Source organism: Heloderma suspectum, chromosome 2 (assembly GCF_057233095.1).
Source record: "Heloderma suspectum isolate Gila_16-S chromosome 2, 16-S_ref, whole genome shotgun sequence".
NCBI classification, from domain to species: domain Eukaryota; kingdom Metazoa; phylum Chordata; class Lepidosauria; order Squamata; family Helodermatidae; genus Heloderma; species Heloderma suspectum.
The window spans coordinates 218,133,384-218,158,644 of record NC_139459.1 but is presented as its reverse complement, the minus strand read 5'-3'; the positions used below and the strand labels follow the sequence as shown (position 1 = coordinate 218,158,644).

Here is a 25,261-nt window from a genome sequence, read left to right as displayed (position 1 = left end):
GGCAAGGGATGCAAGAGGCCAGGTCATAGCGTTAGCGAGCTCTGCAGAGGTGTTTCACCTGGCTGAAAATGCAGTTTCTGGAGCTGTTTTATGATGACTGGTTTCTCTTAGGACCCTGAGGTTTGTGTAATCAGAGTCCTCAGCAGTTTAATGCAAGGGTCAGCAGCCTAGCGCCCACCAGGGCCCCCAGCTACGCCCACCAGATCCCCGTTCTGCCTCCTGCCAGAGAAGTGGGGGTGAGTGTGGTCGAATGATGAGGGTGCAGAAACAGCAGCGGCGGGAATAAGAAAGGAGAGGTGGGGGGGAAGGAGAGCCAGTGGAGGAAGGATGCTCCGAGCAAGGAGGAAGGGCAAGAGAAGGAGGAAGAAGAGGGGAGGCCAGAAAAGTGGGAATCCTGAAGAGGGGTGACCCCCGCAAAAAATGTAAAATCCCCTATTTTAACAACATCAAGTAGGAGTTATGTACTCATAGATAACCCACTAGCCAGAATCTCTGAAAGTTCAGATCCAACCGCAGCCTGTCAGGAACCAGTTGACCACCCTCTGCAGCAGGCCTCCTCTTCGCTTGAACACATTGCCCAGGGTTCACAAGCAGAGGCCAGAATTGTAACAGCGGACCGGCTGTGTCCCGTGGCAGCCACATCCATTTCATTTAATTTCTCACCCGCATTTCTGCCCCAAACACCGGTGCTCAAGGTAGCTAGCAATAAAGCCCAGATAAAAACAAAATCTTAATTAAAATATAGCATCGAAACCGCTAAATTGAAAGCCCAACAAGAAAAGAAGCAAACCTTCACTTGCACCATGCCAGTGCTGTTTCCCATGGACCCTTTTGGGGCTGTGTCAAGTCAAGGTCATTTCTCTCCTTTGATTCCCCGGGTCCCCTCCTGGTAGTCTGTTTCTAGTAACTTTCCTGGCCATGCTCTGCAGACTTGGCCCAAATGGAATTGTAAAAAGCTCCCCCCCCCCCAAATGCCTGTGTCTTTTCAGCAACTCTCCAGGCCTACCTTCTTTGCCCGGAAGTTTGAATCAGCTATCAACCAGGAGGTGCTGGAGATCTTGGACTCTCATCTTTATGGTAACTACCCAGCTAACACGCCAGCCCTCAAGGCCTATTGGGAGAGCGTCTATGACCGTGTGGATGGGCTGAGCGGGCTCAGCGACATCACCCTGACTGTGTACACATCCTTCTCCAGGCTGGGGCTGCAGAAAGCGACATCGATGCCAGCACAGAAAGAAGAGAAGCTTTGCAGGTACTTCGGCTGACCATCAAATACTGGGGTTACTTCCAGCAATGAGGGATGAGATCCTTGTCTGTGGATTCCTGGACCAGTCAGCTGCTTGGCCTGAAGGAAAGGCACTGCCTACTCTGCTAAAGGTCTAGGGTTTGACTCAGTGCTGGCTCCAGGTTTTTGAGGGCCCTTGGTCAAAACACCGTCAGTGGGCCCCCTCCTTCACTGACCAGGTTTGGATGACATGCCACAGCTTGTCATGGGTTATTTAACTTACAATCAGCTGCCGGGCCCATGGGTGCCATGTTGAATATCCGGCCCTGCTCGGGGGTTGCCAGCCTGGAATAGACAATACTGGGTTAGATGGACTGTTTGTCTGGCATATGTTTATATGGCAGTGGGTGTCCAGGGCAAGGTAGGACAAGGGTAAGGGGCCATAAAGTCACTGAGTTCCATCATCAGGTCTCCTTGATTTGAGAGGTTTAGAACCCATAGAAATAAGAGCCTATGATTCCTGACTCCCATATAGTGAAGCTATTATCATGACTACTTTGAGAGCTGGCGTAGCATAGTGGCTAAGAGACTGAGGCTGCAACCTATGACTTAGGAGCAAGACACATTCAATTCAGCGGGACATACTTCTGAGCAGGCATTTCTAATATTGTGATGTACTCATCAGGAAGTCCCCAGATTGAATCTCTCTGCCATGAACTCACTTGGTGGTCTTAAGCAAGCCTTTCTCTCTCAGTTCCCCTCATCTGTAATATGGAGATAATAATACTGACTTACCTTACAGGGTTGTTGTAAGCATTACAAATAGATTATGTACGAGAAGTGCTTTGCGGACTTGCAAGTGCCATACAAATCTTTATTACCAGCCCCAGCCCAAGGTGTCTGGCCTCCTAAGGCAAGACCACGTGCTGCGGCCACACACCCCTTCTTCCACCACAGCCTTCCGCCCCTTCCTGGTTGTGGAGCTCTTGCGAGAGCTCGGCCATCTCGAGCCCTGCAGCAGCAAAGCTAAGGGGAAGTGGGCCGCACAATGCGAAAGAAACAAAGTGGGTGACTGCACCAGAGAGCCCTGCCAGCTGCTCTCTCGGTGCAGCAAATGACACAGTGGGAGAGCGGCTAGCAGGGCTCTCCAGAGCACCCACTGGAAGCGGTGGCGAGCCCTTGCAGTGGGGGCAGGGAGGAGTGACTCAATGTGCCACCACCTGATGGGGGTGCCTCAGTTTGCCTCATGATACCGCCAGCCCTTTGTATTACAACTACTATATACTTTCTGTAGATTTGAGCCGCAGGGCTTCCCATCCAGTGTGCACCTGTATTTCTACGATGACCATTTCCAGGGCTACTTGGTGACTCAGGAAGTACAGAACTCTGTAACGCAGCAGGCGGAATCTGTAGAAATTTGGATGATGCCCCGAGGGACGCTTAAAGTAGCAGGTCATGGCAGGCAAACGAACCGTTTGCAGAATCTCGAGGTAGGATTCCTCTTTCCCCCCTTTCTGTTGATGTTCCCTCCTGGCTCAGATCTGTCCAAATGCTGTCTCTGCCACTGCACAAAGTACCCCAATTCTACCAATATAAGGGTGTCTGATAGACAGAGCCCCACCCCTTCACCTGCCATTAAGATGAGAAATATAATTTAGTTTCTGATTTGGAAACATCCCAATATAAAAGAGAGTGGTAGAGAGAGGTCATGGATGAATTGATACTGCTGAGTGAACTCTGGAGTACACTGTAGCATTGGAGTTTACAGCCACATCAACTCCACCATATTCTCTTTCCATTACATGGGAAGCTCTTTCTTCAGGTTGCTTCCAGCAGGAGGGCTCTTAGCACTAACAGTTAGAAAGCACTGTGCAGCTTTCCGTACTTTTTTTCTTCACAGATTTTCTGTAGTAAGAAAAAAGACAGAAGAGGCGAAGAGAAAATACGGGGGTGGGGAGATGAGTGGAAAATTATGACTTTTGGACAGCAACACACACCCCTCAATAAAATTCCGTGAATGAGGCAGGATAATGGCACAATTAAAAAGCCTTGCCTGGAACCACCCTCAGTCTCTTTCTAACTGTGGCATTGGGCAGGCGGTTTTAACTTGCATGTGCAGACAATGGGTTGGTCTCTGTTCTCCAAGCTGGGCAGAAACCCCCTTCTAAAATGTCTTGGATCCTTTTGCACCAAAGAGACTGCCTCATCAATTCTACCTAAGATCCTCTGAGAATGTCCTCATACTGTCTGAGGCAAACCCAAAAGCAAGGGCCCTGTTCTCCAGTTGTGGAACTGCCTCCTCTAGAGCTCCCCCCTTGAGACATTCACAGGGGACCTGCTTTTTTGTGGTTCTGTCTGATGTGACTGTGGGGTGTATGGATACCGTAACCATAAGGCGTGGCACAATTGAGTGGGGTTTTCCCCCTCAAATAGGAAAGAACCACAGAGAAATGAATCCTGTGTGTGTCTGAAGGAGGCCTGACTGCAGGAAGGATCTGACTAATTTCCTGAGGTGATATGGAGCTTTCCTATTTGAGTAAGCATTCAGTGGTAGAAGAAAAGCAAGGGTTTGTTCTAGCAGCATTTAGAATAAAACATGTTTTTATAGATGCTTGCTGTCTTTCAATGTATTATATCTTTATGTAGGAAATTTTATGTTTTACAACTGGTATCTGAACTCCTTACTCCACAAGACAAGTTCTAAATGTTTTCTGGCCATTGGAGAGTCCACCATAGCAAGATGGAAATGGCAGGTTTTGCTGCCTTTGATACGCTGCCCAGTTCACATGATCACCACGGCTTAAACATGGCCTGTTGTTGGGTTATTTGAGGGCTGTTCCCCCCTCAGACAAGCCATGGAGCTTGGGTTCAGATGAAACAATCTGCGCCCGGGCAGGTAATTTGGCAAACAGTGCCCAGCACACATCGTGGCTTCAACAAGAAACTGTGACTTGTTTAAGCCGCAGTGGTTGTGCAAACCGGGTCCATGGGTGTGTGTACTTCCCTATACTGAGTGTCTCCCTTCTTCCTTCTTCCCTTGCTGCTCCCACAGGTAGGTACTGAGTGGGACCCCAAGGAGAGGATCTTCCGCAACTTCGGGGGCTTGATTGGGCCTTTCGATGAGCCAGTGGCCATGCAGAAATGGGCCCGAGGGCCCAACATCACAGCCACTGTAGTTTGGATCGACCCCACCTACATCATTGCGACATCCTATGACATCACAGTGGATGCAGAGGCTGAGTTCACACAGTACAAGCCGCCTCTCAACCGGCCTCTCCGCCCAGGCACATGGACCATCCGTCTCCTCCAGTTCTGGGAGCCCCTGGGAGAGAGTCAGTTCCTGGTGGTCCCACAGACCTTCAACCACAAGCAGCCTCTCAGGAAAGGTGAGGGGAGCTACGCTGTGTGAGGTGCTGCTGCTGCTTCGCAATGAAACCAATGGTGCTGCATCATTGTGGTGGCACAACCAATGCAAAAGACAGCAGGGCCTTTCCACCTGTTACCTGGCACCAGATTAAGGGGGCCTTCTCTAGCCAGGTGACCTCCAGTGTTGGACTACAGCTCCCATCACCCCCCCAGCCAGTGTGACCAGCTGGCTGGGGATGATGGGAGTTGTGATACCAACACATCTGAAGGGCATGAGGTTAGGGAAGTCTGAACTAAAGTTTACCACTGAGTGGAAAATGCAGCCGTTCCTAGCTCTGTGTCATACATATCTGTGTGACACATGTGTTTTTAAAGATGTGTTTGTCTCACTTTTGTGGCTACACACTTAAAACATTTTTAGGCATATGCCTAAAAAACCCCACATATTGTGTGAATAGGCCCTTAGAGGTGAGCTTTGACTTGATGCCCCCTTCTTGGAGCCATGCACTCTCCCAGTCCTCTGTGAATGTTCTCATCTAGCGTTCTCACATTAAATTGGAGCTTTCCCCACCCAGCCTTCTGGCCTCCAGATGTTTGGGCCTTCAACTCCCATCGGCCCCAGCCTGCATGGCCAGTAGTCAGCAACATTGGGGGTTGTTGTCCAAAACATCTGGAGCACACCAGGTTGGGGGAGGTGGATGTATCCCGTGCTCATAAGAACCTGGTCAAGGAATGTGCAGTGCAAATTTCAGCATGTTGGCTTGGAAGCCTGGCTGTGTGCTGTGGGGCTTCCTCCCAGAGAAGTGTGGCGAGAACTGCAGCTCCAGATGTCCAGTGGCAGGGCTTCCCGAGACATGCTGCTGCATGAGGCAGAGCAGCAGCCACTGGACACCCCCCCCCCCGTCAAGGTGTGGTGATTGAAGAGAGACCGCCCTGATTTAACCTTCTGTTCCCAGGCGGCCGTGGCAGAGGCAGTGAGTACCACAGCCAGCAGCGTGCAAGCATGGGCACAGGCTGCTGAGGTCCTCAGCAGCGACCATCCACTCAGGACCTGGCTATGGCATCCGCTGCTGCTTCCCCCTGGCGGCCAAAGCTAATGGCGGGGAGGGCCCTGCTCCTTTGAATGCTGTGCTGCAGCAGCCAGTTATTTGGCTGGAGAACTGCTTCTCCAGCCACCTCCACTGAGGGCGTGGAACGGGAGTGATGTGAGACTAGAGGTGGGTTAGTTGAAGGCTCTGGAGCAGGAGCGAGCAACTTGTCCTTCCGTATGTTTTGGCCTACAGCTCCCACCATCCCTCACAGCTGACTCTGCTAATTAGGGCTGATGAGAGTTGTAGGCCAAAACGTCTGGAGGGACACGAGTTGCCCACCCCTGGTTTGGAGGATAAGACCTTCTCGCTTGATCAGAGGACTTTATGGAGCACTCTTGGGTCTGCGCCCCACTGATCTCCTTTCCTTCTGTTGTTCCGGCTCAGATGATGGCAAGTGGCTGCACGCCGGCCCGCCCCGCAACGAGTACATGGACCAGAATTTCCAAGGCCTGGCTGGGATCTTGAGTCTCCCCCGTCTGGACGAAACAGGACGAGCCTCCCATCAGCACATGCAGCTCGTGGGCCACGCTCTAGAGAACTGGACAGATAGCAGCGTCGGCAACTTCTGGTCGGTGGCTGGCCTCTGTGTGGCCAGCCCCTCCAGCTGCCCCACCCTGGAGCTCTGTAGCAAAACCTCTTGGAGTTCGCTGTCCCCCGACCCCAAATCGGAACTGGGGGCCATCAGGCCCAACGGGCGGCTGAGGTAGCAGGGGCAGCCGGCAGCACATTGTTGGGATCAAAGGAAGCATCCCCCATGGCAGGCATGGGGTGGGCACACGCACCCCCTCCTCTCCACAGGGCAAACTCCGGACTGCCTCATCCTGTGACAATGCATCATCTTCACACAGGCAAACACCTGAGGGGGGGACAGAGCAGAGCAGGAAGCGATCGTGTCCGTCGGCGGAGAGACGGTGCGAAGGCAGAGGTCCCGTCCACCGTTCTCAGGATTGGCTGGAGAGAGGGTGTGGCTGGGAGGGGCCGTGTCTCTCTTCTGGATCCAAGTGTTGGAGACGCACTAGGCACGGCAGGTCAGCTGTCAGCTTCCTGGCTGCAGCGCACTGAAGCCAGTGTGCCCTCCCCCACCGTGGGCGATGCTCAGCAAGATCAGGACTCTTTGTTTCCAAATGGTTGCTGGCAGAGGATTCTGGGAAATGGTGGGGTGGGGTCGATGGGGAATGCAGGACGCCTGGCTGTCACATACTGAGTCTGTGTCCTCTGAGTAGCTGGTTCCGGCTTGACAGGCCCATCTTCTACCCTCCCACTCCATCCTTTTAGTTCTTATTTTTTTAAAAATGTGTACGTGTGTGTGTGTGTGTGTGTGTGTGTGTGTGTGTGTGTGTGTGTGTATATATATATATATATATATATATATAAAACGAAGTGCAATAGCGACCACGGTCATCCCCCCCACCCCACTCTTCCATCTCAGTGTTTCCATTTTCTTCCTCCACTGTAAGATAAGCTTGTCCTCTCTTGGTGAATTTGTAGGGGTGGGAAGAGGGTGGAATACTTGGTTCCATCCTAGCAGGGCTGGGTGCTTGGAGCTTGCTGCTGACAGCTGGGAGAGAATTCCCCCCCCCTTTTGCAACCCAGAGCTGCCCCCGCCTTTAGTCAGAAGCAAGGCGGAGTGGATCAGGCCTCTCCGGCAGCTGTACCAAGGCTCCCTTTTAACGGAGCTGCCAGCTGTGCTGAGCTCATGCCCCTTGTACAATATCTGAAGCCTCACGATCCACCTTGCCTGTTCCTCTTCTCTTCCCAGCTTGACATCTGGCTGCGTTTGTGAATTGGTGGCATCTTGCAGAGCTAGGTCCATGGTCCTGCCAGTCCCATCCAAACAGCCTCAAGCCGGGTAGCGTGGACATCTGAAGCAAAGCATTAGATCCCCTCCATTGCTTTCGGGGTGAATCCTCTTGTCGCTGGATGGCTGGGCACGTTCTGTCTCTTTGCACCTGCCACTGCTGCCGCCACAGTGACCTGCCCTGACCTCCATTCCACTTCCTCCAAAGTGCCAACTGTTTGGTGTATTTCTGACCCTGTCATTTTTAACTCTGACAGATAAGTCCAGGCAGCATCATTTGTGACCCTGCGGACATGCACACCTCCCTCCCTTCTGTGGAGAACCCAGCCCTCGGGAGCTGTGTGCCGCCCAGCCAGAAACAGAGTTCCCATCTGCAGAGAGTGATCCTATTCTGTACTGAATGTTGTCCTATGTCTAATCATATTTCTTATCCTGATCTGATCTTTCAAGTGCATCCTAGTATCCTGACTTAACCACCCCCAGTTGAACTGGGGACAGCAGTGTCTGGGGCTCATTGGCTTTTTCCTAATGGTTGTTATGAAACAAAAGTATTAAAGTTGTCTCCTTTGGAGTATCCTTTTTTAAAAATAAAACTGTGTGCCATATCAGATGCCAGAGAGAACACATAAATCAGGGGTGGGCAACTTGGTGCCCTCCGGATGTTGTTGGGCTCTGACTCGCATGAATCCCAGGGATGATGGGAGTTGTAGTCCAGTAAAAACCGGAGGGCCACAGATTCCCCACCCCTGACATTGATGCTTTGACATGGGGAGGAGTTGTTGCTACTGCCACTGAAAAGATTTTTTAGGAGGCGGCTGTTTTCCTCCCAGTTGAAATTGACCCACGGTTCAGAGTTCTGGGGCAGTCTCAGTAAGATTTTAGGAATGTTCTGATCTCAGGGTTTGGTCGGAGCCTTTCAAGAGAGAGGGCTTCCTTACATGTCTTCAAAACTGGTTGTTGGGCTTTTTCCTGGATCAGAAACCACAGATCACAAATGATCTCTGGTTTTCAAGTTCTTTGGTGGTTTTTTTTAAAAGAGTTGTGTTGGTGCTAAAAAGAGTCCAAGCTAATGGAAGGTCTTTTGGGGTAGGGACTGCCAGGCCTAGAGCGCAACTGCTGAGGACCCACTCTGCCTCCAGCTATGGGGTGGGGTGAAGGGGGGAATAGCACAGCATGGAAAAGGGATTCATTAAGGGCGTTCTGTATTCTGAGCCCAGGGGGAGAACTAGGCAAAGCTTGAATTGAAATCTGTTCCAAAGAATGAGTGCCGAAAGCTTTTGTGTCAGAAGCATTATGTAAAGTTGTCTTAAATATGCAACACAAATATATCTATATCTTTACTGTGTGAAGAGTGTCCATTCTTGTAGTTGGCTGCCTTTTCTCTCGGTGTGCTCAAGAAACACCAGATCGGTTCCTCCTTTAGTGGTGTGAGCAAAAACAGCCTGCTGGCACTAGTCAACAAAAATGGGAGAACTGGGGTGGGAGGAGAGATTCCAGTAGCCAAAATCAGCTTCCAAAGAACCCAACCATCTCTATCAGCTTGAAGGGTTAGGTGGAGACCAGCACCAATGGCTGTCTCTGGCTTAAGCCCTTTGAGCTTCAGACCATCGCTGTAGTTGAGAATGGGACTGGGAGACCCAGCTTAGGCATCATTTCTTCCCCTTTCTGCATCTACCTACAACACCCTCCTAGCTGGAGTCTTTAACCTCTCTTCTCGTCTCGAGTTTCTTTACCCAGATTCTATAACAAGGTGATGTAAGTCCTTTAGCCCACACTGTGCAGATGAAGCAAATTCATTCACCCTCTTCAGTCATTCTCCTTGCTTGTAAGCAGTGGTGTAGTGGCCAGTTTTGAAGTGCAGGCGCTCATCATGACAGTCCCCATAGCCACGCCCCCAAGGAGAGTCCAAAACTGCAGGCAGCTATGTGGATCCAGAGCAACAAACTGGGAGCGGGTCTTTGGTAAAGCTCATGAATCTTTATTGCCCATTCAAGATCAAGCCTCCTCAAAATACTTTGCATTACAACAGGTATAGCTCACAACTATATATTGTTGATGAGAAAATTCATCCCCCACCAGATACTGTGCGGACTGCAGCTAAGCTCAGAGAGAACAGGGAATTCTGAGTGGGTGGCAGATAACGTCAAGATCGCTGCTAATGAAAAAGTGCTAGTGCTGTGTCCCCGTGAGCCCTGCCTCCACTACACCACTGACTGTAAGCTCATGTGAGGAGGGGCAGCTGGGAAGATGACATTAGCGCCACCCCCTTGCTGTTTTCGTCTCCCTCCGTATGCAAAGGGCGACTGTCCTGCAGAGGAAAGCCTCCTCTGTCCATGGAAGCTCCCATGGAGATAGTAGAACCTGGAAAACCAGGATTCTGACGTCTCGAAGAGTGCCTCCATGGACAGAGACTGTCACCATTCTTGGATACAGTGTGATGAGAATGGCAAGGAAGGGGGAGTGGAGGTAGCACGCTCATTCCTGTCCCCCCTCCTCACCGGTAGAGTTTATCTGCGAGGAGACCAGCTGAACAGGGCTTTCATCAATTTGCATGCTGATTTCTGCATGCAAAAATTTGGATTTCCCAATTCGTAAAATTTGGAATGGTTTTGTGTGTCCGGAGAATCCACTGAGCACTAAATAAAAGGCTTGTAATGAAGTTCTCCTTCCCAGATCAGAGCTTGAGACAGGAGCGCTGACTTCAAAATATGGGAGATTATAACTCGTCCTCATTACCTTCACAATGTTCTCTACCCACACCAAACCTACAGCATGGAGTCACCTGACTCAACATTTGACTGCCAGAGAAAGACACTCTGTTTTCAGTTTTTTAAAAGGTTTCTCATTCTCATGGGCATGGAAAATGTGCGCATGTTGGGGGTGGGGCTTGGGGTGCATTCACAGTGGTCAAATGGGACGGATCAAAGCATTAGTTTACCTGCCCTGAGCAACTGGACTACTTGGAATGCTACTCAGTGCAATAAAATGAGTATTTTGGATGCAAAATCAATCCATCCCTAACATTTATACAAGTGATAGGAGAAGAGGGGTGGTGGTTAAGGTGCATTTAGGAGACAGGCAAAGAAATGGATCCTAATTATAACTTTATCACTAATTGGAAGGACCTTTGCTGGGCTGCATCACTACTGTTTCCAACTACTGAATGAGATCATTATCCCTCCATTGCAAAGGAACTGGATGAATTCATCATTACAGAGTGCTCAGAGGCCCCCTTGCATGAAAATTGGTGTAACACCGTCAGACGTGATTAACCTTGCCATATCCCCTCTTATTTATCAACCTGTTCACTGCTGCACTCCAGGATGCACAGTGAGGCTGCCTGCGCTCTCATAACCATCTTTTAATGAGCCTAATGAGAGCTGATCGAGTAAATATGGCACTCTTCCAAACCATTCAGCAAATAGATGTTGTAACAGCACTAGGGAGACTACTTTCATTTATTGGTAAATAAGGGACAGGAGGAGGAGTGTTAAGCAAATGACGCTTCTGATTTTGGGCCATGTTTTCTAGATGCACAGGTGCACCGATCTTGGGCTCGTTTTCCTAGTAATTGTTGCAAGCATTCTGACTATAATCACATCTGCTTCATTCATTTAAACAACAATTGTTTCAAACCAGGTTTGGCCAATGGGTGCTTGTTATCAGCACTGATTTTAACCAGTTCCCACCACCTGATACTGTTCCCGTTCTTTTGTACTACACAACGCTCTCTCTACAGGGAAAGAATGCCTCCCCCCCCCAAAAAAAAAATCTATTCAAAGCCTAGCAGCTCCTACAAGAACTCACAAGAGAATGAATTGGAGAGGATCTTTTCCTTCAGGTTCAAGTTGTTCATCCCTGCTCTAAAACAAATTAATGCCATGTAACCATAGGCCCAGAATGCTCATGAGCCTACATCACACACACACACACACTCCATATGTGATGTGTGCTCTTATACATGCCCAATCTCATGAATTAAAATGTAATTCTAAAAATGATTGATATGTATGCAAATACTGGCTTCCTTCATAGTCCTAAAATGGGATGGAAAAATGTGGCCCTCCAGATGTTTTGGCCCAAAATTCCCATAATCCCTCTCCAATAGCTATTCTGGGTTAAGGCTGATGGGAGTTGTCAGCCAAAACATCTGGATGGCCACATGTTGCTCATCCCTGTTCTAAGGCAAGAGTCCATCTTAAATCTGCAGAGGACAGCAGTTGTCTTTATGTTGTGTTGTAGGATAGAGTTTTATGGTATTGTGGATGCATATCAGCAGTAGGATTCGCCAAGCTGCATTTCTGGCTGTGATCAAGGTTTATCCTTCCTTCAGCAGAAAAGCTGCATTGTCAGGTATGTTGTTGGGTTTATTTTTAGTTTTCAATAGGGTACAAACCGAATGATTACAAACAATTGCTAGCTGTTTTGTGATGTTTGCACACCAGATTTCACACCAAAGCGCATGCATGACATGTTTCCTGCATTGAGATAATTTCATGTACACATGTAAAGTGAAGCAGTTATATTGCAATATATAAATGTGGTGCATTTATTTCATTGCGACTGTGTGAAATTGGCAGCCAATGTGTGCAGTTGCTACCTTGCCTGAATAAGCTGCAGCAAAATGAAGTATGTTATGGGAGTTTATGTCTGCACAGGTCTCCACAAAGGAATATATGGCCATGTAGCAGCGGCCCTGTGTTTTGCAGCTGTAATATTCCTATTACTGTAGGCCCAGTTGTGATGGTTGCTATTTTAGTGCTTTCAGTATAAACACAGGCAGGAGTGGGTGCCTGTCAGATCTGGTGAGGGCTTCACAAGTATGAAATAACTTAGTGAATATATCTTAGATAGAGCAACACGACAGTCGTGTGGTGAAAGTGAATGAAAATGTTACAAAAAGACAGGCCTCATACTGAGATCTTGAAAATGGCTATAATGATCAATGCCAGTGACTAGACAGTATCTTGGCCAGCAATCACAAAATAGCTTGGCCTGCAAATCCAGATACCTGAACCCGTCGCCACTGCATTGCAAAAGAAACGTTCTGGTAGTGAATGCATCCAGTAAAGGACTGGTTTGCATCAGTGCATGAATGCAGCTTTCTCCTTGCCTGCCCTGCCCCCTTTTGCATCTTGTCTCCTAGCAAAACTCTCCCTTTCCTCCAGAGGCTCTTCTGAAGAAAATGAGAAGAGCCCTGCTGGATCAGACCAAGGGTCCCTCTAGTCCAGCACTCTGTTCACACAGGGGCTGACCAGCTGTCGACCAGGAAAACACCAGCAGAACACAAGTGCAACAGCACCCTTCTTCCCTCAGGCCTCAGCCTCCCAGGCCACTGTCTACTGCTCCCCTTCCATTAGCTGCCTGTCTCTGTATGTTCCATTATGTGGTAGTCCTGACTCCTGTATGCTATTCATGTTCAGCTCTCCAGTCATCAGCCTCCTGCCCCTGTCCTCATTCCCTCCTGTCCGTTTGAGAGGTTTTTCTCCGAGTTATACCGACTTCTTTTGCCCTCACGGAAGCTTCCCTGTTCATCGTCCTTCCACTGCTGTAGATTCTATTCTACTGCTTTTCTCCTTGGCTGTCACGATGGTCCTGGCCAATCCGTGACATCATAGCACTTAGATTGTGGCCATACTCTGAGTCAGGCCATGGTTCCATCAAGCTCAGTAGTGCTGACATCAGCCCCCACAACTCATGGCTGGCTGGGGGATGGTGGGAGTTGTAGTCCAACACCTCTGGAGAGCACCTGGTTGAGGAAGCCTAGCCTACATTGACTGGCAGCAGCTCTCCAGGTTTTCGGGCAGGAGTCTTTCTCTGTCTTACCTAGAGATGCCAGTGATTGAACCTGGGACCTTTTGCATGCAGATCAGGTGCTCTGGCAAACTATGGCTCTTTTGCTTGTTCAGCCAATAAATTTGCATTCGCCAGCCATTTTTATGCTTCCATATACAGGACTCTCCAAGCTTTAATATGCTACAAGCATAGAGCAGGAAGCTCCAAAATGTCACACTGCCTCTCCTCAATATGCAAGCAAGATTGGCTTGGTAAGGACAGGTTCAAGGCTATGTTTATAAGGTTCCTTTTCACTCTGTCCAACAATTGTCGTATATCTAAAAGATTCCCCATGACACTGTGCTAGATCTGCCCTATCTCATCTCTGTGAACAAGCAAGTTCAAATTCCTTGCCGTGGAAAAACTCTTCTTTTCTTGCAAAGGAAATGAACTGCTGTCCTGCAGAAATTTTTCCAACCAATCTTCTGGTTATTCCAGGAACATTTGATAGTGGACCAAGTTTAATAGAAACCAGCAGAGGGAGCTTCCTGTAGATGTAAGCTCACTTTCCATGTATGTTCAGCAAAGCACCATTGGGAGGGAGATGTCACGTGAAAGGGGATGATGTGTAGGACATACTTGAAAACTAGAGCAGCCACTTCATGTGTTGAATGAGCTTCTTATGCTTCTGGAGTCTATGAGAGAAGCCCAGGACGTACTGACCAGTCAAGACCCTCAGATGGTGGCAGAAGTCTTCAGGTTAAACTCACCCCTTCCCTCTGCAGAAGAGGGATTTTGCTGCTGCTGTAATTAAAAATGCATAATAACAAATTAGATCTTAAGAGTTAATAACTGATTACTAAGGAGCGAGGATTCTCGGCCTCCATGTAGCTGTCTTTAACTTCAGACAGTGTTTGTTACTAACATAATTTTGAAGGTGCAGCGTTCTTTACGGATCTTCATTATCATCAACATTAGTAACCACTGAGGTAGGTTATGAATGTTAACGGTGTCGAGATGGGAGAGATTTGATTTAAGTCACCTCCAGCCAATTGAGGACATAACATAGATTAGATCCAAGGGTGCTTCCAGATAGAGAAGTCCTAGAGCTAACAATCTGAAGGCATTGTACAGCTATTCCATCTTCCTCAATGGATTTTCTGCAGAAAGAAAAAAAGATGGAAGAAGCAGTACGGAGACATGGGAGGGTTGCAAGTAGATGATGATGTAATCTTGCCCTCCTGTGAAATTCCAGGAAGGAGGCAGGACAATTTCCCATTAAAAGCCTCCTCTGGAAGCACCCCGAGGGTCCCCAGTCTGAGTTCAACCCCCTCTGTTTGATGCACCAGCACAAATGCTGCTGATTGGACTTCAACCCTGCATTCCTGCCTCAGTTAGTCAAAGCTCTCCAAGCAGCCATCCAAGCAGTTTGTAAGGCCAGACCTGCTGACTTTTCATATTAGGTGGGCAACAAGTTCCCCCCAGCCATTCTCTGGCACCTCTGATTAGAACCACCACTGCTTCCTTCGCCCATAAACAGGCACTGAGAGAAGACAGAAAACATCCAGCCTTTTACAACTCTAGTGTGTTTATCAAATTGGTGCCAGGCATCCATGGAGGTTATCTCATTTTGTCTTCAGTAGCTGCGTCACGCTGAGAGATAAGTGATTTATTTATCCAAGGTCCCACCCAGTAAGCAGTGTCGTGGGGAGGGGGGACTTAGGAAGCTGCCATATTCTGGGCCGGTTTGCACAACATGACAGCCCATGGCTGTTGTTGGGGACAAGGAGGAGAGAGCAGCCACTTTTACTTAGCAGCCCACAACTGGCTTCTTCATAGATCGCCGAGTACACCATGGGTGCGAGCCGGTCACTGAGTCAGAGGATGGGTCTGTCTAGCCCAGTAGTGTTGACAGTGACTGGCAGTGGCTCTCCTTGAATTCAGGCAGTTTTTCCAGCCCTGCCTGGAGATGCCAAGGATCGAAGCTGGGACTTTCTGCATGCAATGCATGTGCTCTGCCACACAGCTTCAGCCCTTCTCCAGCTCTAGCCCTACAGGAGGTATAATGCATTCCTAATGCATTCAAATGGCTATTATTGTTATTATTATGACCTGCTTAAGGGTGCTATGGTGGGTTTGATCCTGGGTTTCCCCACATTTAACTCCCCCCACCCCATGCTACACCACACTTTCCCAGCATTTCCACCAGGCAAATTAAAATGTGGTCAGGTATAGCTAAAACGCATTCCGAGTTCTTTACACCCTGAGGATATTGTAAGTTATGCTTATTTATCGAAAACATTTGTTTATTGCTCCACATCTAAACAGATTCCGGAGCAGTGAACAACAAGAGATAAACTGAACAAAAGATAAAAAGAAGAATGAAACATGATATTAAAATTATTCTTTAAAAAAAAAAAAAGAGTGCCAATAAAACTGATGCTGATTAACCAAGAAAGGCTTCCTGGAAAAGAGCTGTTTTCAGGTGGCATCAAAAACAACCCAGTGTTAGTGCCTGCCTGACCTCCAGAGGCAGGGAGTTCCATAGGATGGGAGCCACCACACTGAAGGCTCTTCTCCATGTGGATTCCAGTTGGGCCATAGGTCCATGTGGAACTACCAGGAGCATGCCCTCTGATGACTTCAGTGATCGGCCGGTTTTTAAAGGCAGTTCCTTGCCTTGCTTGTTTTGTTTTTCCGAGTAGCCAGAAGCCAATAATCCTGGGGATGATAGTAGTGCAAACTCTTAGGATGCACAATAAAATCCATTGGTAATGGAACGCTGCAGGAGGCGAGGATGAGCGTTCCTCACGCTTCCCCCCCCCCCACGTGCACAGTTTCTATGACGACGGTCGACACAATGTTCCATCCGGAGAATGTAGCGATTTTGACTTTCAACCAATTGGAACCGAGAGCGTTCAATCAGTAACCAATCAGAAACGAAACCTGGGAGATAGGCTGCAGGAAACCGATAGAAAGAGCAAAGATCTGTCCGTGAGGATGGCGCGGGAGCCCTCCGTCCCAGAACCCAAGCGGGGGGTTGTTGTTTTTTGTTCCGCGTAGTCCGGTCTAATCTTGGCGGTGAAATTCCAGCTCTGAATGAACATTGTACTCTGATCCACCTTGGATGGGGTTTGCAGGCACGTCTGACCCGGCTGGGCTGGAGATGCCGGGTGGAACTGGAAAGGCCCAGGATGTCTAAAACAAACAAGCACACATTTAAAGAGGTTTCAGTCGGGGTGAGTCAACCGGATTAGATCCGGACCGAGTTTTTAAAAATTGTATAGACCGGATCCTGTGGTATGGAGAGTAGAGACCAAGGTGCAAACCGAGCAGAACCGATAGCGGGTCTCCTTCGGGGGGAAGCGAAGATCAGAACCAAACCTACCGAAAGAACCAAGCCAACCTCTCCGGGCACGGTCACCGTCGGCACACCTCATCCTTTGTAAGGGAGAAGAGAAGAGAGAAGTAGCCGCTCTTTATTCTGCAGGTAGCCCAAATACTCTAGAACCAGGCCAGTTCTGGAGGGAAAGGAGAACTTGGAACCCGTTATCAGCTTGCCAAAAACATACTTGCGTGTCAGAAGAGTAATATGCGAAAACAAGGGGAGACGAGAGGAATCTACCAGGCAACGACAGGAGAAGAACCCAGAACCCAGGCACAATAGGAGGGGAGGGGAGAGAGACGCAACCCTTCATTAGCAGGACTTATCCCAGGATCAAATCGAGGAAAGGAGAAGCTAAAAGAAACCAGAGTGGACTGAATGGGCTGTGGTGTATTGGGCCAAGAGCTGACTTGGCCCGGTGGTTAGGAAAATAATTGATTTGAGGAGTCAGCCTGGCATCTGTTCCTACATGTGGAGCCACCAAGCTGGGGAAGAGCTCAAAAGTAGGCAACCCCAGAGATGACCCAGCCAAGTGAGGTGCAGACACATATGCCCACCACCAGTGTTCCCATGGACAGCAATATAGTGGCCATTATCATAGCTACCAGTAAGTACTTGCATGCTTTTTCTCCATTTGTCAAATGGCGGGGGGGGGGGCTCTCTCTGAATGAGGTTGCCTGCAGAAAACTCCCTGTATTGCTGTCACCCCCACCAATTCACTATATCAGCTTTCCCCAATTTGGTGCGGTCCAGATGTGTTAGACTTCAACCCCTAGCATGCTGGCTGGGGGCACCTTGGAGTTGTCCAACCTGGAGGGCACCAGGTTGGGGAAGGCTGCTTTACGTTTTCAAAATTCATGATATATGTTATTTCTCTGTGCGCACACACACAATGTTACTTTTGCATCTGGGCTGTTCTGGTTTGGAAATGCTTGTGGTTTCCTCCAGGAAAGTGGTCAGCTCAATTCCCTGAGGACCTAATTGTTTACAAGCACTGGGCAAAACCTGATCTAGCATTGATTCCAGAGAAAACCACAGATTTTAGTACCTTTGTTGCATATCACACCTTTTGTGCCCATGGGAGATATGGGGTGATCTTTGTGCTTTGGTGCTGGGAAAGTTAGTTAATGGTATGTTCGTATAGGAGCTTCCAACCTAAGCTCCTAGTTTGGCTTCCTTTTGCAATGTGGATTCATCACCCATGTTGACTCCACAATTCCCCCCAGTCTTTTGTGTGGGTTACAGCCAGGAAAGGGAGAATATTAAGGCTGTGTGTCGGTTGTTGCCATATTGGCTGCATGGACTGGACATGCTGGATTGGTGTATCCAAATCCCCTTCAACATCCCCTTAAAATTGTAGGGAGCATATAGGGATAGCATTCAAATTGGGGTCAGAGGAAATTCAGAGGGGCAGAACTTTCTCTGACTCCTTTTCTGCAGTTCCTTTGAATAAAAGATCAGCTGATAGTGTGGTATAGGCAGAATGGTATATGTTATTGGATAAATTTAGATTGGTATAGGAGTTTGTGAGCTTTTGATAAGCACAGAACTGTTTCTACCCATGAAGAGTTCTGTGAAACTAAAAACCTTCCATACTCTTGTATCAAGCTGTTGGTCCTATAAAATATATACCTTTTGATTATTTTGGATAAAAAGACAGTAAAGGTTCAGTCCTATGCATGTTTAGACAGAAAAAAGTCTTACAACACCCAGCATTCCTCAGCCAGCCTTGCTGGCTGGGGAATGCTGGGAGTTGTAGGCCTTTTCTCTCTCTTAAGTATGCATAGGATTGTGCCCTAAGAGGTTTCCTAAAAGAACAATGGTTCCAGGCTTCTTCATAAGCCAAATGCTGGCTAGAACTGGAAGAGACTTCTGGGCTCATAATTCTCTAGTCATGACTGGTTATTGTCAGCCCCTATTTGTATTATTGTTGCATCTATTTCCCCCCCCCCCAGGATGTGAGAGTGACACAGAGATTAGATCATATTTTATTGAACAAGCTTTTGAGTTTCATTGTGTGACAGTGCTGTGTGATGCCTGAAAGCTAGTGACATCTGACCACAGATATTGGTGTAGTAAACCGTCTATTGTAGATGAGTATCCAGTTTCTTCTCAGATTCCTCCAGAGAAGAATATTCCACTTATTCTTCAGTCAGAAAGTACAGCAGCTTATCTGGAAAGACTATTTTTAATTACGTTTATATCACTCCTTTCCACCTGAAGATGCTCAAGGTGGCTAACATACAAAATCAAAGATAATATCAACCAAGAACAGGGTTAAAAAACACACAGCGCCAATCAAATAAACATGGGACAAAGTTGACAATTAAAAAATCATCTAAAATTAATCCACCAAATAAGAAATGCCTGCCGGAAGAGAAGTGTTTTCAAAAGGCGTCAAAAGATAATGAATGATGGTGTCAGACAGATTTCCCAGGGCAGAGAGTTCCACAGAGTGGGCTCAGCTACAAAGAAAGTTCTCTCTCACATTCCCACCAAAGGTACCTTAGATAGTGTAGAATTTGAACCAAGAGCATTTCTCATCCAAAGCAAACATCGTGGCCTAGAAATCAGCAATCCCCCTTTTGGAAATGTTGGAGTCATGGTGAGAAAAGAAATTGGCCTTCCCTGTATATCACTAGAATCACAGAGTTGGAAGGGACCTCAAGGTTAATTGCCCAGCCCCCCCCCCCCCCGCTGAGGCAGGAAACCCACTAGAGCAGAAACATTAGCTCCATCATCTCTATGTGACCCCCATTGAAATATTTTAAGATTGCTGTCATATCACATCTTAATAGCCTCTTCAGGCAAACATACCCGACTCCTTCGACATTTCCTCATAGCAATTGGTCTTCAAGCTCCTCACCATCTTTGTTGTTCTCCTCTGGACATGTTCCAGTTTACCGATAGCTTTCTTAAACTTCAGTGCCCAGAGCTGGATACAGTGCTTCAGGTGAGGTCTGGCTAAAGCGCAATAGAGCCATTACTTCTCATGATCTGGACACTATTTTTCTGTCAAAGCAGCTTACAATTGTATTAACCATTTTAGCCACTGCATCACACTGCTGACTTATGTTTAGCTTATGGTCTGCTAAAACCCCTAGATCCTGTCCTTATATGTAGCCCATCCTGCATTTGTGCATCTGACTTTTCCTACTTAAAATGCAGAACTTTGCGTTTATCTCTGTTGAAATCAATTGTGGTAGTTCTCCATCCAGAGAACACCAACATTTCTTTACTTGAATTTGTTTATGAAATCATTATATGTTATTAATTTGGGGCTCTTAGGAGGGCCACAGTAGGTATGGGAGACTGGTGAAAATTAGGTGCCCCAGTTTGCACAAGAGGAAGCATTTTCAACCAAGGTAAAGCCACTATTGGATACAACCCCTAATCTCCCCATCACTTTTAAAAATATAGACTTAGCACTGAGAAATGAATGCCAGAGAGGTTGATTTAAACAAATAGAAACCCAGGAGGAGCTACTTCTACCAAGTTCTGCTGATTCCACATGGTAGAAAGAGGGCAATTTCCCATCTGCTCATTAGATTGTTACATCAACATCTGATGTTGAAGGTCATAAATCAGTCTGCTGCAGGCATCATCCCTGATCTAGCTTGATTAAACTGAGATGCTTTAAAATTTAACAAAAATGAATACATTTTGAAGATGTATGGGCTCTTTGGACACAACCTTCAAATTTACAGATCATTTCTTTTAGCATTAGCTTCTCAACTCCCTTATTCTGATAAGGCAGGCAAAAGCCTAACACTGTTGGCTGTGATTGTAGATAATGCTAAGCCGTGGTTTATGTTAACTATAGTTTGTTGCTTTAGCCATGGACTGTCTTGCAGATGAGCAAACAACCCACAGCCTGTATTCCCTATTTCTGGTTTGTTTCTCTTCTGCCCATATTGCCAGCCTTCAGAGCCATTTCATTTTCAGGCTGCTCTTGCTGGGTGCCCCTGTTTCAGGACAGACAGCAGTGCAAACAAGCCAGGGATAAGTCACAATTCTGGTTTCAGACGTCACAACAAGCCATGGTTTAAACAAATCAGACTTTGTAAGCCTGTAATAAACTGTGGCTTCTATTTGTGGTTTGTAGCTGGTTAACAAGCCATAGTTTGTTCGTGGGGATGGTTTCAGACATGACAACAAGCCAGATTTCAACCAACCAGCTTGGGGAAGGCGTAGTGCAGCCTTCCCCAACCTGGTGCCCTAGGAGTTGTAGTTCAACACATCTGGAGAGCACCAGGTTGGGAAGGCTGGCTTAGCATTACATGCAAACCAACAGACTGATATTTAAAATATTTTTCCCTGGAGTAATCACCTGAGATCAGTGGACTTACTTTGAAGTAAGTTATTACTTTGAGGCCTGCAGCTGGTAATATTTGGACCATTTTAGTAGGCTTTCACAAAAAAAAGTGGACTTAGTTATATATTTATGCTATATGTAACATAAAGTTCTCTTGGCAGGTTACAAAAAACAAACATAAATGCCAATTTAAATACAAAATAAAACATAAAACTATAAAATCAAGAGGAATATAAAATATGACAACAAAACAAGACTTGCAGCATCCCAAAATTAAATACTCAGATTTTAAAACTGAGAGGCCCAGACTAAATGAATTATTTAAAAGGCCTGTGTGAACAGAAGAGTCTTCACCTAGCACTTGAAAGGAGATGGTCACAGGCAAATCCTTCTGGGAAGGCTGTTCCATAATTAGGGTGCCATTACTGAAAAGGCCCTCTCTCTGGCCTTTTCATCAGGGAAAGAACCACCTAATTTAATTCAGTGAGGATACTTGGAGAAGGGCCTCTAAGGAAGATATTAATGTTTGGGTAGGTACATATGGGAAAAAGCAGTCTTTCAGGTCATCTGATCCAGAGCCATTTAGGGATTTAAAGGTTAAAGCCAGCACTTTAAATTGTGCCCCCCAAATGAACTGGGAACCATTGCAGTTGACGAAACATGGGCGTAACATGGTCAAACTGCCCAGTTCCTGTTAGCAATCTAGCAGCCCTACTTTGGACCAACAGCAGTTTCCAAAAATTTCAAAGGCAGCCCCATGTACAACGTGATGCAGTAGTCCAAACAGGAAGTTACCAGTAACTGTGGCCACGCTATCTCCATGCTGAATTACAATTATCGTCTTAATTTCTTGTGAGGGAAAGAAATAGTACCATCTAGCTTTCACAGATGGCAGAAACCTGAAGCATATAAAAATAAAGAGATTAAGATCACAATCCCAGACCTGTTTGTTCAAATCCTATTAAAGCCAGTAGGACTGCTCTGAAGTAAGCACATGGTGGAATAAGAGACTTGTAAGACCAGAAGAAGTCCTGTTTGTTCTACCATGGTTTAGTTGCTGACATTTTCACTTAATTTTGCTAGTTACAGAATTTCATCAGTGCCATTCAATTATTTGTTGAGTGCTTACCTCTTACTAGGCACTACACAAAGTAGAATAAAGAGAGGCCCAGCCCACAGGCTTATGTTCTAAGAATATGGGATAAAAAGGAAAGGAGTGAGGCAGAGATTAAGAAAGAGAAAGGAAGTCACCGATGGAAAACCTGGGGGAAAATGGACTTAAACTGTTTTTTTTTTTTTTAACATGTAAGCAAAATAGCAAGCCAGATTTTAGATGGTAATGAATTCCAGAAATATGATATGACTTGGGAGAAAGGACATAACTGGGAAATAGCAGAAGTACTTCTAAGAAGTTTAAGAAGAGGAATTTTGTCTGCAACTTCAACCATTTTTACTGAACTCCTGCATAATCCCTGCCAGTGGACAGAGAATGCCAACTCCCTAGGACAGGGATGAGCAATGTGTGGCCCTCCAGATTTTTGCCCTACAACTCTCATGATCCCTCACCATTGGCTGTGCTGGCTAGGGCTGATGGGAGTTGTAGGCCTAAACATCTGGAGGCCACAAGTTGCCTACCCCTGATCTAGCAAAGGCTTTGCTCTCACTAACATGGGGGACTTATGACTGGGCCAGGGCTGGCCCAACACATTTTGCTGCCTGAGGTGGAACAGCAAGTGGCATCCTCCCGTCAAGGTGCGTTGTACCCAAGGCCAGCCAGGTTATTTTGGCACCTGAGGCAGGAAATCTCACAAGCACCTCTCCTTGTTTCTGGTAATAAAAATATAATAACAATTAATTAAATAGCAATTTATTGCCCTTTCATGACACCCAAAATCAGCTGCTTGCGGTGGCTACCTCACTCTGCCTAATGATAGGGCCGGCCTTGGTCTGTGCTGTACTGCTTTAGGCTGTAACTATTGGCTGGCACAATCAACATCCAAAGACATTCTCGGCACAAAGAAAACTAGTGTGTCAGGGAGAGGGCTATGCCTTCTCATATCACCTAGTTTTTTATGTGGAGGGATTTTTTGAAGGAAGATCCAGTCATGTGAGCCCCCACCTGTGGTCTGAAGTGGCACGGTGCAGACATAGGTTTACTATTTCAGTGAGGGTCAAACTAGATGTGACTGGGTCTCCTTTCCCTTTGCGTAAAAGGAGCCAGGGAGGGGGAAAGGACCCAGTTTGGATCAGGGCCATGGTTCTGGGGAAAGCAGCTTTGCATTGTTTCATCAGTTTTCACTTTGCAGAATTTGCAGAATTTAATGCTTTAGGTGCAAAATTCACAGCAGCTTGGCTGGACAGGTGGCGCCCAGAATCAGTCAGTCCAACCTCACTGTAATGAACCATGCCTATCGATACCCCACACCGCAGATGGCTCATCAGAGCTCTTTTGCCTCAGGTAGTTATACTATAAAGCAGCCTTCCCCTACCTGGTGCCCTCCAGATGTGTTGGACTCCAACTCTCACAACCCCCCAGCCAGTTGGGGAAGGCTGCTGCATAGATAGATAGATAGATAGATAGGTATCTACTACCACCTGCTATCTGTAGTGAGTTCCCTATGCACGCTTAACCCCTTGCTGCTAAGGACTGCTGTATTCATGGAGCATGCACAGCCTTCAAAATAACATTTGGAAACATTCTTATATTTTGTTTTCATTTGTTTCATGGTGGGTATTCAAAGTGCTTCCCTTCATGGATCACTGCCTTGTTGTGGTGAAGGGGCTTGCGTGACTCCGTGAAGCCATAAGCGATGCCGTGCAGGGCCACCCAAGACGGACAGGTCATGGTAGAGAGTTCTGACAAAATGTGGTCCACTGGAGAAGGAAATGGCAACCCACTCCAGTATTCTTGCCAAGAAAACCCCATGGAACGTATCACAAGGCTAAAAGAGATGACGCCGGAAGATGAGCCCCTCAGGTCAGAAGGTGTCCAATATACTCCTGGGGAAGAGCAGAGGGTATTTCCAAGTAGCGCCAGAAAGAGTGAAGCGGCTGGGCCAAACCTGAAAGGACACTCAGCTGTGGATGTGTCTGGTGGTGAAAAGAAAATCCGATGCTGTAAAGAACAATATTGTTTAGGAACCTGGAATGTCAGATCAATGAATCAAGGTAAGCTAGAGATGGCCAAACATGAGATGGCAAGATTGAACATCGACATCTTGGGAATCAGCGAACTAAAATGGACAAGCATGGGTGAATTTAATTCAGGTGACCATTATATCTACTACTGTGGGCAAGAATCCCTTAGAAGAAATGGAGTAGCACTCATAGTCAACAAAAGGGTGGGAAAAGCAGTACTGGGGTACAATCTCAAAAACGATAGAATGATCTCAGTACGAATCCAAGGCAAACCATTCAACATCACAGTAATTCAAGTCTATGCCCCAACCACTGAGGCCGAAGAAGCTGAGGTTGATCGGTTCTATGAAGACCTACAACACCTTCTAGAACTAACACCAAAAAAAGATGTCCTCTTCATCATAGGGGATTGGAATGCTAAAGTAGGAAGTCAAGAAATCACCGGGTTAACAGGCAGGCATGGCCTAGGTGTACAAAATGAAGCAGGACAAAAGCTAATATAGTTTTGCCAAGAGAACACACTGATCATAGCAAACACTCTTTTCCAATAGCACAAGAGGCGACTCTACATATGGACATCACCAGATGGTCAATATCGAAATCAGATTGATTATGTCCTTTGCAGCCAAAGATGGAGAAGCTCCATACAGTCAGTAAAAACAAGACCTGGAGCTGACTGTGGCTCAGATCATGAGCTTCTTGTTGCAAAATTTCGGCTTAAATTGAAGCACCTAGGGAAAACCACTAAACCATTCAGGTATGACCTAAAACATATCCTTGATGAATATACAGTGGAGGTGACGAACAGATTTAAGGGATTAGACCTGATAGAGAGAGTGCCTGAGGAACTGTGGATGGAGGTCTGTAACATTGTTCAGGAGGCAGCAACTCAATCCATCCCAAAGAAAAAGAAATGCAAGAAAGCCAAGTGGCTGTCTGATGAGGCTTTACAAGTAGCTGAGGAAAGAAGGGAAGTGAAAAGCAAGGGAGAAAGGGGAAAATATATCCAACTGAATGCAGAGTTCCAGAGAATAGCAAGGAGAGACAAGAAGGCCTTCTTAAATGAACAGTGCAAAGAAATCGAGGAAAACAATAGAATGGGAAAGACTAGAGATCTTTTCAAGAAAATCAGAGATCTCAAGGGAAAGTTTTGTGCAAAGACGGGCAT

General features: G+C 47.0%; 2 protein-coding genes across 7 annotated transcripts in view; both read left to right on the top strand.

Moving 5' to 3' along the window:
- The window catches only part of XYLT2 (xylosyltransferase 2), a 45,215-nt gene extending 33,706 nt beyond the window's left edge, over nucleotides 1-11,509 (top strand). For both annotated transcript variants that reach the window (XM_084837994.1, XM_084837992.1), the window contains exons 8-11: nucleotides 990-1,252; nucleotides 2,520-2,715; nucleotides 4,278-4,611; nucleotides 6,067-11,509. In XM_084837994.1, coding sequence (XP_084694120.1) covers nucleotides 990-1,252; nucleotides 2,520-2,715; nucleotides 4,278-4,611; nucleotides 6,067-6,389 — 1,116 coding nt within the window. In that variant the 3' untranslated portion in view covers nucleotides 6,390-11,509. The remainder of the gene's footprint in view (nucleotides 1-989; nucleotides 1,253-2,519; nucleotides 2,716-4,277; nucleotides 4,612-6,066) is intronic.
- A 4,138-nt stretch (nucleotides 11,510-15,647) lies between these two features.
- Nucleotides 15,648-25,261, top strand: part of LOC146354021 (uncharacterized) — a 40,974-nt gene continuing 31,360 nt past the window's right edge. For 2 of the 5 annotated variants that reach the window (XR_014788269.1, XM_084837988.1), the window contains exon 1: nucleotides 16,205-17,247. Coding sequence is in view for 3 of the 5 variants with exons in the window: in XM_084837988.1 (XP_084694114.1) it covers nucleotides 17,160-17,247 (88 nt within the window). In the remaining 2 variants the exon portion in view is untranslated. Of the gene's footprint in view, nucleotides 17,248-25,261 lie in introns of all 5 variants that reach the window. The other 3 variants (XR_014788270.1, XM_084837987.1, XM_084837990.1) reach the window with 2 other exon arrangements.